This window comes from Fundulus heteroclitus, unplaced genomic scaffold (genome assembly GCF_011125445.2).
Source record: "Fundulus heteroclitus isolate FHET01 unplaced genomic scaffold, MU-UCD_Fhet_4.1 scaffold_151, whole genome shotgun sequence".
NCBI lineage: Eukaryota > Metazoa > Chordata > Actinopteri > Cyprinodontiformes > Fundulidae > Fundulus > Fundulus heteroclitus.
The window spans coordinates 354,742-368,827 of NW_023396563.1; the positions used below are offsets into that span (position 1 = coordinate 354,742).

The 14,086-nt window shown below is 40.5% G+C and overlaps 1 protein-coding gene across 1 annotated transcript; it reads right to left on the minus strand.

The window, feature by feature from the left end:
• Positions 1-2,316: 2,316 nt before the first annotated feature.
• Positions 2,317-9,064, minus strand: LOC105927354 (tumor necrosis factor receptor superfamily member 13B). Its single transcript, XM_012864062.3, is given in 6 exon segments — positions 2,317-3,034; positions 3,036-3,099; positions 3,175-3,468; positions 3,649-3,765; positions 4,880-5,014; positions 8,956-9,064. Coding segments are annotated over 5 exon segments (780 nt in total). The 5' UTR covers positions 4,995-5,014; positions 8,956-9,064; the 3' UTR covers positions 2,317-2,844.
• Between the last annotated feature and the right edge of the window lie 5,022 nt (positions 9,065-14,086).

A 14,086-nucleotide genomic window follows, 5' to 3' on the forward strand; every position in this document is an offset into this window, starting at 1 on the left:
TTAGGGTTGGTAGACGGGTACGAAGAATAGAATAATCCTTTAGTGTCTTACTGGGGAAAGGCAGGTCTATCAGCAACAAGTAAAAGGGGGACAAAGGCCATTTCCATCCAATGAAATCTGCAAAACTTTGTGGAACATGTTCTGGTCAGATGAAACCAAACGGTTGGCCATAATTCCAAAATGGACGTTTGGCACAGTAACAACAGTTTACTGTCTAGAGAACATATTAAAACCACAGGGAGATATGGTGGTGGCAGCATCATACTCTGTGGTGATTCTTTTTCAGATGGAGTTAGATCTTATTTTGGCCAAGTGGTTGAAATCAAGATCAGTTCTTTCTAACAAACAGTTATGCCTGCTCCCCCCCCCACCCCCCCACCCCAACCATCCTAGTCTACATGGGCAGCAAGGCCTCAGTCACCTGTCTACCCATGTTTGTCTTTCTCTTGATAGGTTGTACTGAAATGTAATTTCCCCCACGGGGGGGGGGGGCAATAATGCAATTCAATTCACATGTCTGCTGAAAAGCCGATGACAAAGAAGCTAACATGAAATCCATATAAAAGAGAATAGAAATTTACAGTTTAGAAATAGCTTAGCCAGAACCAGCTGCTGAGTCTGTTTTACCTGTGGAGTCACCTTAAGGGGGGCTGAGGACAAGCAAGGTCATAATCTGGTGGCTGTTGTGAAGCAGAGCGAGAATTTTGTCAGGATGAGTCATGGGATCATGAGAGATTCCACACGAAGAAGGTTAAATGCTGAAATTGGATCGACAATATTGCACTACAATATTCCTGTGTATTTCCACCTCAGAAAGGCTACACCATTATTTAACTTTCTGCTCTGCACTTGATACAGAAAATGATTCACGAGTTTGACAGGTGGATTTCTGCAGATGCTCAGCTGTGAACTGGATAGCAGGTACAGTAATGATGTTTTCTGGAGAAAAGCATCAATGCTCCACGCTCATATGGGGCCTCAAAGGGATTGTTAGTCAGATAAATGTCTGAATAAAGCCTGGATCTGATCAGCTACCGTGTTGACTGAGAGCGCGCTCATGCTCAGCATCACTCATTATTCCCAAGAGAGCTGACAGGAAAAGCTGCAGGTGGCAGATTTCTAAGTTTGGCACCGAGACGAGCTTTGACCAGCTTGTCTCTGCGGGCAGCTCTGATCTGTACACCTGCTCTCCGCCATGTCTTACTGCTCACATTAGCCCCCAGTGGGATTCTCCTTCATCATCATCTCTTCCTTTTGTTATGCAGACATGAACTGAAAAGCAAACATCAAGCACGACCAGGAGGTGTGAGTTTTCCGACACAAGTGGGGCATTGCGTTTAGGCAAAGGATCCTCTCGTCGCTCGGTCTGACAGTTTAGGTGGACGGCCACGTCTTGGTAGGTTTGCAGCTGTGCCGTGTACCATTTTCAGATGTTGGATAGAGAAGCGCGCAGCCAGATGTTCCAAGGTTGTGTTGTATAACCGAACCCTGCTTTCAAACTTCTCTGCAACGTTCTCCCTGACCTGTCTGACGTGTTCCCTGGTCTCCGTGATGCAGTTGTGGACTGTAGCCCTGCAGTAAGTATTCACCCCCCAAGGTATTTCGTAAGTCAGCAACTTGGTCCCTGATTTTTTTTTTTTGGTGAGTTCCTTGATCTTCATGGAGTGATGCCTTTAACTTAGTGGTGCTGCCGCCTCTGGGGCCTTCCAGAAAAGGTGCGTCTATCCTGACAGATCATGTGACACTTAGATTTCCAGTTTTTCACACCATTTTAAATTCTTTTTTTTATATAACTCTCAATTTACTTCACCAATTTAGACTAATTTGTGCAGATCCATGGCTTAAAATAGGATTAGAAAACATTTAAATTACAGATTGGAATGTAAAAAAATAGGTAAAAGGCCAAAGTGGTTGAATCTTTCTATAACTCACTGTATCTCCAGTGGTCATTGGGTGAGAAGTGAAGTACACCCTTGGGTGTAGACCCGGTCCATCACTGGCCAACACAGAGACACACAGGACAAACAACCATTTACACAGACAATTACAGCTCTGCACAATTTTAGAGGCCAATTAACTCAACAGAGGAAGGCGGAGTACCCAGGGAGAACCCATGCATGCACAGAGAGAACATGCAAACTCCAAGCAGAAACACCCCAGGATGGGATTTGAACCCAGGACCTTCTTGATGGATCAATAGATTCATATCTATCATGAGTTTCTCAATAGATAGATATCTATCTCTTGTTGTAAGACGACGCTTCACACAACAGCTGGATTTACACTGTGATCAAACAAGACACTGTTAAACAGGCAGCTGGTTGAAGCAGAATTTATTTAGCTGTATCAGAGTAAAGGGGACTAGCTACATATGCATGCCACTCTTTTCAGAGTTATATTTGTACATTTCTATTAAAGACTGTAATTTTCCTTCCACATCACTATTATTCACTAGTTTTTGTTGTTCTGTCTGAAAAGAATTTTATAAAAAAAATGCCAAAATGTGACAAACTTATATTTGTAGGGCACTGTAACCATAGTCAGTCATCTGGTTGCTCTACAAGTGTCGTCAGAGAGGAATTACATAGAAAAATGTCAGAATAGAAGTTGTATTGCGAGAAACATGAGGTAAAACTGCCCCTTAAAAGTTATAGTTCCATGCGTATGCTACAGATCTAGTTTGATCCATGGTTGCTTCTTAGAGCTAAAATATTTCAGCTCAAAAAAAAAAAAAAATTCCACATTTTACCAACAAACATGCCCATGTCGATCAACCGTGTGTTAAATGGCAACCTCTGATATCCCAGGCAGAAATCGCCCCCACTCTATTTCTGCCGACGGACCTCATCCCACCGCTGCCTCGGGCTGGACCTCCGGACCTGCCGTAGCCTGGCCCGCCCTGGTCCACGGGGAACCTCCGTTCTGGATGTGGGCTCTGTGAAGGATGCCCTGCTGGTAGAAGGAGTACGGTGCTCTCTGCGGCCGGCCGCCGTCGTGGCTGAGCCCCCTGAGATCGGGGAAGCAGTGCACGCTTCTCTGTTGGGTAGGAGTCCTCTGACGGTTCGTGGTAGGTGGGATAGCTCGAGCTTGGCAGGAAATCTAGAAAGGACGGAAACGACATATCAGCGAAAGGAACTGCGCAGATCAGGCCTGTTGATCTTCACCCTTACTGACCGTTGGGGGTTCTCCTTGCCTGACTTCCTGGACAGCCAGACTCCTGCTCTGCCTGAACGGCACACTTCCGCTTTTGATCTGTGGTGTTCGTGGTACTGGCGGGTTTCGTGTTTGAGTTTTTGGCCCTCCTTCTCCTAAGCAACACAAGCGAGGCGAGACACAGGCTGGACAGCAGCAATGCCGCGCACACGGCCAGGGCGGCGTACAGCAGGGTGTTGGGTTCTAACGTCCCCGGAGTCAGACTGGGGTTCCCGGGCTGCAGGAGACTTTTGGTCGTCACAAGAGGTGGCGGAGCTGAAGGACGACACAGAGGGAATGTCTCATTGATGTATTTCGGTTTTGTCTGGTCTTGCAGAGCTGCTGCTGCCGGACTTTTCCGAACTATGAGCCGTTTTCGCTCATAGTTCCGCGGGGCTGAAACTGGAAGCCTGGCGTTGTTTCAGAAATATCAAAAATTAGCAGAGCAGTACTTACTTGGGCAGTGCTTGGAGCACTCTGCTGGATGGTTACCACATATCTCTGCACACTTTATACATCTCCTCACCAGCCTGTCATAGTAGTGGCCCGGCTTAGCCTTGCAGAGGGCGACCTCTTAATGAAAGAAGTGGGAAAAGAGTTAGAAAAACGAGACGCGTCCCAAAAGCTTTTGATTTTGTAACATAATAATTTATTCATCCTGAGATTTTATGTGGTAGACCAACACAAAATAGTCAATGTGATTGTAAAGTGGATGGAAAATATGTTTTCAAAATGTTTTAATTCAATCTCAGTATAAATCCAGCTGTGCTTTGAAGACCTCTAAGGGTTCTGAAGAACAAGGAACACAGCAAGGGGAATGCTGTGGAGACGGTTAAAGCAGGGGTTGGGTTATGAAACAATATCCTAAGCTTTGAACATTTCACAAAACAGTTGATTCTGCTGGAGGTTTTTCCTTCCCATTAAAGGGGAGTTTTCCTCTTCACTGTTGCTTCATGCTTGCTCAGTATGAGGGATTGCTGCAAAGCCATGGACAATGCAGACGACTCTCCATGTGGCTCTACGCTCTTTCAGGAGTGAATGCTGCTTGGAGAGACTTGATGTGATCTACTGGTTTCCTTAGATAGAAAACTTTTTAATCAATCTGTATAATCTGATTGAACTTGACTTTGGAAAGTGCATTGAGATAGCACGTATCATGAATTGGCACTAGATAAATAAAATTGAATTGAACTGAATCATTTGAGAAATGGAAACAGTACGGCGCAGTCCCACCAAGACATGGTCCTCCACCTAAACTGCCAGGCTTATGAAGGAGAGCATTATTCAGAGAAGCCGTAAAAGAGGTTTCACTAGGTTAACTCAAGTTGAAGCTAAGAAACTGATATGCTGAAGACAATAACAGATGCAGACCAATGAAGAGCTGTCACGAAGTTACTCAATGGCAAAAACTGAAGTGGTCCAAAGACATAAATGTGAGCAAATGATCAGAAGCTGGCAATATCACTGTCCAACCTCGGCTTTGTACGTGTTGTACTTCTACTTGCAGCCAAAGTGAGGACTTTTATGTAAAGTGAGGTCTGTTTTAAACAAAGATGTGTGTGTGTGTGTGTGTGTGTGTGTGTGTGTGTGTGTGTGTGTGTGTGTGTGTGTGTGTGTGTGTGTGTGTGTGTGTGTGTGTGTGTGAGAGAGAGAGAGAGAGAGAGAGAGAAAGAAAAAACTAACTCACCGCAGGAAACAGCACATCTGGGTTTTGCAGTCGGCTGGTGACACAGGATGCGACAGGGTATACATGATCTGGTCAAGTTGTCTAGGTCCTCACCCTCCTTGCATTTTCCAGCCATTTGCCCCTAAAACCCTCACTCTGAGAGAGAGAGAGAGAGAGAGAGAGAGAGAGAGAGAGAGAGAGAGAGAGAGAGAGAGAGAGAGAGAGAGAGAGAGAGAGAGAGAGAGAGAGAGAGAGAGAGAGAGAGAGAGAGAGAGAGAGAGAGAGAGAAACAGAACAGACGGGGACAGCAGACATGCGTGTAAATATGCTAGCAGTTTTCAATATTCACAATGTGGGTTAGTATATGTTCTTTGTTAACGGATTAAACCTCAGGTATATCAGCTCTTTTACAGCCTTATACTTATTGGCAACCCTATTGCAAGTAGTCCTAATATGAGTTCTCCTTTTATTGGAGTAGCATGATCTTATGAAAAAAAAAAAAATCAGGAAAAATCCAATTTATAATTTAAGAGCATTCATTCAATACAGAAACAAAATAATTATTTTCAACAAATCCTCAGTGCTACACTAACACTCCTACGGAGCAAGATTGATGCTTAACCTTTACCTAGAACCAGAACCAAACATGGAGAAGCAGCATTTAGTTCCTATGCTCCACTGATATGGAACAAACTTCCAGAAAACTGTAAAAGTGCTGAAAGCCTGAGTTCTTTTAAATCAAGATTAAAAACACTTTTGTTTAGGATTGCCTTTGACTGTTCTAGTTAAACTGTTTTACTGTTTTTAATGTTATTTTTTGTTTCTACATTCTATCCCTACTTGCTTTTATTCTGTTTTATTTTCCTATATTTTAATCATGTAAAGCACTTTGCATTGTCTGTGGACTAAATTGTGCTATATAAATAAATTTGCCTTGCCTTGCCTTGCCTTGCCTTGCCTTGCCTTGCCTTGCCTTTGGATATTGAACCATTTCTATGAAATTGTAATTACTCTATGACATCTTGTTTTCCCTTAGATATGCATCTGATATGGGGAAAAACAAGAGAAGACGCCATTGACGTAAACCTCATGGGTGTAGAGGACCCGAGATTTTCTTTACTGATGTTCTATACTGGGGGAAATAATCTTCAAGTTACACTATTAGAGACCCGCAGCAACAAGTCACATCTAGTTAACCAAAGGTGGGGGGGGGGGAGGACACATGCCAGGAAAACACCTTTTCTGTCCCATCCTCTGATTTGTAGAGCTTGCTCATCTCTGCTGGGACATTAACTGAAACTTGTTTTGGTCAGATGAGGGTTGCGTTCTTATCATCAACTTTGACCAGAATTCCTACAGCATGAGGCTACCGTCACCATGTTTCACTTTGGTGATGGTGCCTTCAGGGTGACTTGTACTTTTGCTTGTAGACAAAAATGTTCAGTGACAAAATTGACTTGTCACTATCACATATAATCCATATTAAATGCACTGAAGTTTTTGGTTTTAACGTGACATAATGCGAGGGAAAAGCTCTTCAAGGTGTATGAATACTTTTTGCAATGCATTGTGTACAGCTTTTAGGGTGAAAGCCTCTTTCTTGGCAACCATTCCAAACAAGCCTAATTGGTTCTATCTGATACACTACAGACCCTTACAAAAGGTAACTTTGTAAGGGTCTGTATGATTTGGTGTTGGTGGTCTCTTTCATTTCTAAACCTGTGTCAAAATACATTATGACAACACAAACACAGAAATTGAGTTTTGTTATTTTTTTTATTTCTATAATCCTCATAACACTTTCCATTTACTGCTCAATCACTTTTGTCTTTATCTATCATTGTTTTAGGATTGACTGCTTCATGCAATAAAGATGCAGACAATATGTGTATTCGTAGAAAGGTACACACCACAATAAATTATTTTGGAAACGTTTTTTTATGATCATAGCTTAGACAACTCTTAAAGGAGTCCCCCAAGGCTCAAATTAGGCCCAATTTTATTTCCGTTGTTTAGTATTACTATCGCAAAGACTATATCTGCAGGCAAAGTGAACCTTTATGCTGATGATACCATGTCTTTTTTCAGTTGATGAACTTCAGACTGCCTTTTGAATTGCGACAGGCTTTTTAATGTTTTGACTTAAAGTGGGTTCTAAAGGTGTGGAGATAATTCTTAAAGGAGGCGAGATTATTGAGAAAGTGTCATCCTACAAGATATTTGTGAATTTAGCTGGATGTGATGTTTTTTTCTTTCAGAGTGCAAATTGGGCCTTTAGTTTAAAAATAGATGAAGGTTAGACTGCTTAATTCTCAAAATAGAGCCGATCTTAATTTATCAGTCAAAAAACAACAACAACGACATGCGGGTTATATTTTTCTGTGTTCTTGAAATTTACCATTAATTCAAGTATGGGCTTATTTGATGTATGATTATTATGATCTGTAACTGGTGAGTGATAGTAGTGGTTCTAGCATGAATGGGACGCTAGGTGAGCTCCTCTTTCTGCCGCCCTGCACACAAATTCACTCCCCCATGAAGCTCATGCTACAAAAATTAAAGAGGAAAAAAAATCACACTTTTTATGTAACTGTCCATAAACATTAAGATCTAGAATAACATTGACTACATTTTGAGCAATCTACAATCTATCATCAGACTAGATGATAGATGGATTATGATAAATATGAGATTGTATGTAGAGATTCTAGGTTTGATGTATATCAATTTTAACAATGTTTCTGAGGAAACCTTTACAGTCCATATTTTTAACACAGAGTAAAGGCTTTACACATCCCATGCTGTGTTTTGGAGTTTCTATTATCATTATATCATTCCTGCAAATCAGACACCTACTTATTCGTCATCAGCCACTAGAAGCCCAAAGTAATATTGTTTACAGTGCTTACACTGTGCATTATACAGGGGTTGCCCATTATCATTAACTTGACTCGGAAATAAGATATAAGTATTTCTCCATTCAAGGTGCAAATGACTTTCGTTTTTATGTCTCACCCTGTAGGCATTCTGCCCTCGGTAGAGAGCCTTACTGTTTATCAAAAACTGCCTCTGAGCTTTAGCCCTCACACCACTTAAAACTTCAATTACGTAAAATCAACTTAAAGTGTCAGAGGAGTTTCTCAGTTGTTACAAGCGCTGCTTTTTTTCTCTGGACCCCAGAGACTCTTTAAGAACAAACACAGTAAAGGTCAGAGTGATTCCACCAGCCATATAAAAACATAATTATTATCGTTTCAGCCTGGCCATTTTAGTTTGTACCTTCGTGTTCTTGAACAAGGTTTTCTCTGCTCTGGCGAACAATGACGCAGCGGAGCGTGAAAGGCTCACAGATCTCCTCCACTGCCTTCACACTCGGAGCTGCAGGTCTGATTTATTCGAGTACATCTTGTCATACCCCAGCAACCATGAGCCAGTCTCTTTTGCAGATTTACCAAGCTCCGGTTTCAACCTGTAATTCCTTTAAACGTATTCATGAAACATTTAAAGTATGAACCAAATCCATAACCCCAAACATTTCACCGTTCCAGGGTACACCAACATGGTGCCCCCGAGGACCACATGTGCCGCCCACGAGCTTGTTCTAAGAAAAGCTCCATCCGCCAGTGAGCTGCATCCAAAACTTTATTTTATTCGGTAACCCTTCCTGTTTATTCACACTTGCATTTATATATATTTAAAAAATGGCTATATCTATAACAAATCATGGAAATTCTGTTTATTTTACATAAAGTTAAGGTGAACTCTGACTCCTTTTAATTCAAAGGTCTGTACTAGTAGCCATTTGTATGACTCTGTACCACTGAAGTAGCTCTCAGTTTCAAATTCTATATTGTGTTATCTTTAATTTGGGCTTCTTTAGGGTATCCCTAAGCTGCCTTTCCTGATTTCTGCTTCCATGTAAATGTAACTAGAAAAAGAATTGTACTACATATGGCTACTCAACAGATTCATAAAATAAAATAAAAATCTATCTTAACATCCTGCTCAATAGGAGATTGAAGTGGGTCTCCCAAAAATTCTGCTAAAACCATTTTCCCTTTTTCTGCTTTGTGGTGATGCGCGGACAGATCACTTACCTTGTGAGGCAGAGGCAAAGGGACGATTTGTTTTTCGAGACAGCAGTGGGTGAAATACAGTGCTGTTTTTCTGCTTGGAAGCTAATTTGGATATGATCTTGCTGTCTGGTGTGGGACTTCCCCCCCTGAGTGCCAGGAGTATTCCCCCCACCCTTAAACACACACGCTGAGGTCAGGCTCCTATAGAGTCTGTATGTTGTTAGGACCCAGCTTCCGGAAACCGTCAGTTGTAAAGTCTGTAGGGAGTCACACAGTAGATAGACCCTACTGCTTTTGAATTTTAAAAATCTAACTTAACACATTAAGTGTACATGTTTGAAGATTTGTCAGTAGAAGAAAAAGGAGAACTTATTTCAGCAGCTGAGGTATGTGGTTGTAACGTGACTAAGAAAGGCAGATTGCTCCTAATGCAAGAGTGAAAAGCTAACATCTGCTCATCTTACACTGTGTACTTTTTGATTCTGTGTGTGTCTGTGTATATATGTCTGTAAAAAAAATAGAGCTGTAATGTCAGACAAATGTCAGACTGACAGTAAAGGTATTTTGTCTTGTGTTAATAAACAATGGCTGAATAGTTAACTATGAACATGATTCATAGGCGATTTTAACCGAATTTTGCCAGGTGCCTAATGTCATGGCCCATGGATGTCGCCCAGTTTGGCGCACATAATATTTATCTTTAGAATTTGTGGCAGTTTTGAGTCATTCTTTAAATGAGTGGATCAACCAATCATTAGGTTTAGGCTAATAAATGAATCCTTCATTTAAAATTACATTTTGCATAGACTCTTTTTAGTTAGACTCTTTTAGAATATTAGTTTTTGCATGTTATTAAGAATCTGTGAGCATTCATTTGTATAAAAAACTTCCGCAAATGACACCAGCATAAGGACTCGCTGCCGACATGCACCAGTGAACTTCTGAGCAGGTCTGAGAAATACATGCAATGTTTGCTTTCACGACGTCAGTATGTGAAACTGGTGGTCAATTTCACACCATATGCTTTTTCATCTGCTGTGCAGAAAACTTGATTTCAGTGTTTCAGGACTGTGTCTCTTTTTAGCCCGGTTTTCTTTCTCCATTCTCAAAATTATTGTAGTATGTTTAAATATACTAACTCTTTTTTGATGACTGTAAACACTACTACTACTATATTTTAAATATAAAGAAATATTTACTTCTTTGGTCTTTATAAAAATAAAGACAATCTTGCTTTGTGTTTTGTGACACTCAGAGCCAACTATACTCTCACTCGATGTGGGTTTGGTCAACTTTTCTGTCCAAACCTTATATGTACTAGTGTGAACTGATCATAAAATTCCTCCTTATGCCGATGACATTTTACTTTATATTTTAAATCCCCATTTCTCTTTACCACCTGCCTTATCATAACTGCCACTGTTTGCTTACCTGCACTTTGATTAAATTTGCACACAAATTAGAATATTATTTTCAGCTATGAAGTACCTTTAATTGGACCTGACCTCCACCTTAAAACAGTCAAAATCCACTTTACCACTAAACATTTTGAAAAGATTACATATTGTCAAGTGGAACTCCCACAATCGTCACCTTAATTACAACTTTGGTGGGCACTAAGTCAAAACTAATATTTACCCAAAGTTATTTACATTTATTTCAGTTATTAAGCGTTTTTGTCCTCAAATCCTTTTTTTATTACCCAAAATTATTTAATCTCTTTTAAATTTAACAAGCTGAATGCCCCCGATTGCCCAGATGCAAGTACAAATAAAGTAAAGTTGGACTGGCATGCTGTTAACTGTCGCCTTTATTACCAGGCAGCTAGTATTTGTTCTTTGCACTACAGGTTATAATCCAGAGAGGATTAAGTCTTCCTCCAATGTCAGTGGGTTTGATTAAGTCCAGAAAATTCCCCTCGCTTCTCTGGTGGGTTCTTTTCTTCTTCTGTCTATCAATAATCCTATAATCAATCCAGTTAACCAATACTCTTTTAAGGCGTGGGCTCAGGTCAGAAAACTTTTCTGTCTTTGTTCAGTGTCATCTGACCAATGATTAATTCAGTGATGCATTCAGTTCATTAGTACATGGGTTTGGTTGTCCGTGGCAGGTTATATCCAAAAGTTCATTAAGGAGTCAGTTACATGATGCCCTTCCTCTGTTTTGTGTGGACTTTTGTTTTTCAATAAAGTATTTGAGCAAAAACTATTAAGGAAGACACATTAAGAGCTAGAGAAAAATATCCAACAACCCCATGCTAAGGAGTGACAACTCACAACAAGCAGGGGACTAAAACGTCCATTTGTGATTCTCTTGGAGGCTTTGCTGCTGCAGCTGTTGGGACTGAACGGAAACCATGCAGTTGCAAATGATCAAAAGGTGTTAGTTTTGTCCTGAGACGCACCGATTTAGTTCCGCTTTGTGCGATCGCAAGAGGATCTTGGCCCACTGAAAACACCAGGTGCAGTTGGGCTGATAATTACTTTGGGGAGGTTTAAGGGTTCGTTACCTAATGCTCGTTTTAATGTGAAGAGTCCTGTTTTAATGTAGCAGATCTGTTCATCGATGGTATTTTTGTTCTTTCAAAGTAGCTAAAGCAAAGGAGTCATTAAATGCTAATTATGCGATGTACAAATTAACTACAGGGCTTACCAGTAAATTAGTCAATGATCTATTGCTGGTTTCCCACTCACACTGCCCGCAGAAACTGAGGTTACAGTTCAATAATCTACACCTGATGTGGTCGTGCGACAGCAGACAGCGTTGATGTGGACTTTTATGACTAAGTGTTGAATTATTTTTTTCTGAAATATACCACAGGTGTTCTTCAGAGGTTTTACATAAACTGACTTGCTACAAAAGTTTTTATACCCTGCAACCTGTGTACCATTTTAATCACTTTACACCCCCAATGTAACTGTCATGTTCACGGCCACCACTGTTTTCCTGTTGTCGACGGCTCTAGTTATTCTGGATTTTTCCGGCTAATTCTCCTGATTGCATGCACCTATTACCGCCCAGATTTCTGGATTGGCTTCACCTGTTTGTGGCGCTACTTAAGCCTGCCTTCAAGCCCTCCTGCACCTTTTGTCTGTCGGACTGTCTTTGGATTTCTGGACCCTGGACTGGACTCAGGACTCTGCCTGTTGGACTTCTCCACTGGAACCTCTGCTTGTGTCTTTCTGCATGCGTATGACCTTGGACTGTCTCTGGATCCCTGCACCTGCTTCCGGACGATTGAGGAGATGAATTCCTGCCAGCAGAAACACTTCTGGACCACTTCATAAAAGCCCTTTTGGATTATGTGCTACTTCTTGGGTCCAAACAGGGCTAGTGGCTTCCTTTCATTACAAAATCTCCTCCTCTGAGAATCAACATTTACTAACCTGTCTGTCTGGGTCCAGACCCAGAAACTTAACAGTAACATCTTTTAAATCTGGATTTATGCCACAGACCACACAAAGTGGGTTTAATTATGAAATGAAAGTAAAAAGTCATAAAGTTTTCAAAAATGTTTTCAGAAAACAAAAGCAATATCTGTGTTGCATGCATTTATACTCCGCTTCCTTTTAATCTGCTTAAAAAAATACAGTGTACAATAGAGTAATTGCAAAGTGTGGTATAAAACATCTTCTCAAGCATCTCACAAAGAACTGTTTAGTCCATCTTTCACAACTGAAGGGTTTTGCAAAACATGGCTGTCAACCAAAACAGTCTAAGAAAGGAGACCATTATTGAGTTGAATAAAAAGCCAGATTTTGTAACAGGAAAAGTAGCATTAATGCTATCCACGAATCTTGCCTTTATAAAGGCGCACTAAAAACAAAGTCTGAAAGAGGGCCATAAGAAATCTTGTTTGCTATTCCGCACAAGCCATACACATGACGCATCAAACATGTAAAGGAAGGCGTGACCAGAATGGAAAGTTTTGGCCTAAATTTAAAACTTTGTGGCAGAAAAATGTACATCACTCTGAGAACACCATCCCCACCATTGATGGAGCAGCATCTTGATATGGCTATACTTGTCTTTAGTAGGGACGGGAAAGCCAGTCACAGTTGATGGGAGGTTTAGGATTAGGATTCAATGATAAAGTGTTGACCTAAATCTGATTGAGAATGTGATAAGGCCTGAAAAAGTATGTTCCTAGACACTCTTCATCCAGTCTGAAAGTGTTAGAGCTATTTTGCAAAAAAAAAAGTGGTTGCAAAGATTTCAGTCTCTAGATGTACAAAGCTGGGACAGACATACTTCAAAAGACTCCAGCTGTAAATGCGATTCTGCAAATGATTAGTGCCAGGGAATGCCCGCCACACTCTACAAGACTGGCATATGAAAGTAATTTCTAAAAGTAGGCATCCATTTCCTTCTAAATCAGGATTATGCAATACTTTATGGTGGTCTATCATATAATATCCAAATAAAATTCACTGATTAATCAAATTTCTATACTACCAAATAGATTTAATATACCAAAATGCATATAAGTGCTAGTTATAGAAAATCAGATGTTTTCACCATTTTAATAAACTTAAATATATGCTTGATGTTCTTCTCATTGGATTGAATATTCACTCTATATATGATGAGCAACGAAGCAGTGACAGATGTTTTATTAGCCTTCACAAAAGCTAATTAATAGTAGTAATGAGGTAAAGAGATAAAGCCTCCACCTGTTTATCTGTTGGGAAATTGTTTTATTTGAAAATTAAGTACTTTTACAATTTGATCTTATTTTAATAATTTGGCAAAATCATATCATTTCCCAATCATTGGGGGTTTAAAAATATACTATCAACAGTACAAATGTGCTATTAGCGTTCATACTGCTGTGAAACCTACTGCAGATGCCCCCGTCCTCACTAAGACTAAGAAAGTAGAGCACATCACCCCAGTTCTAAAGTCCTTCCACTGGCTCCCTGTATCTCAGAGAATAAACTTTAAAATCCTTCTGTTAGTCTATAAATCCCTGAATGGCTTAGCACCTAAATACATCACAGACTTGTTATCAGTGTATCAACCATCCAGACCACTCAGGTCATCTGGCTCCAGCCTGCTCTGTAGAACCAGAACCAGAACTAAACAAGGAGAAGCAGCATTTAGTTCCTATGCTCCACTTATCTGGAACAACCTTCCAGAAAACTGTAAAAGT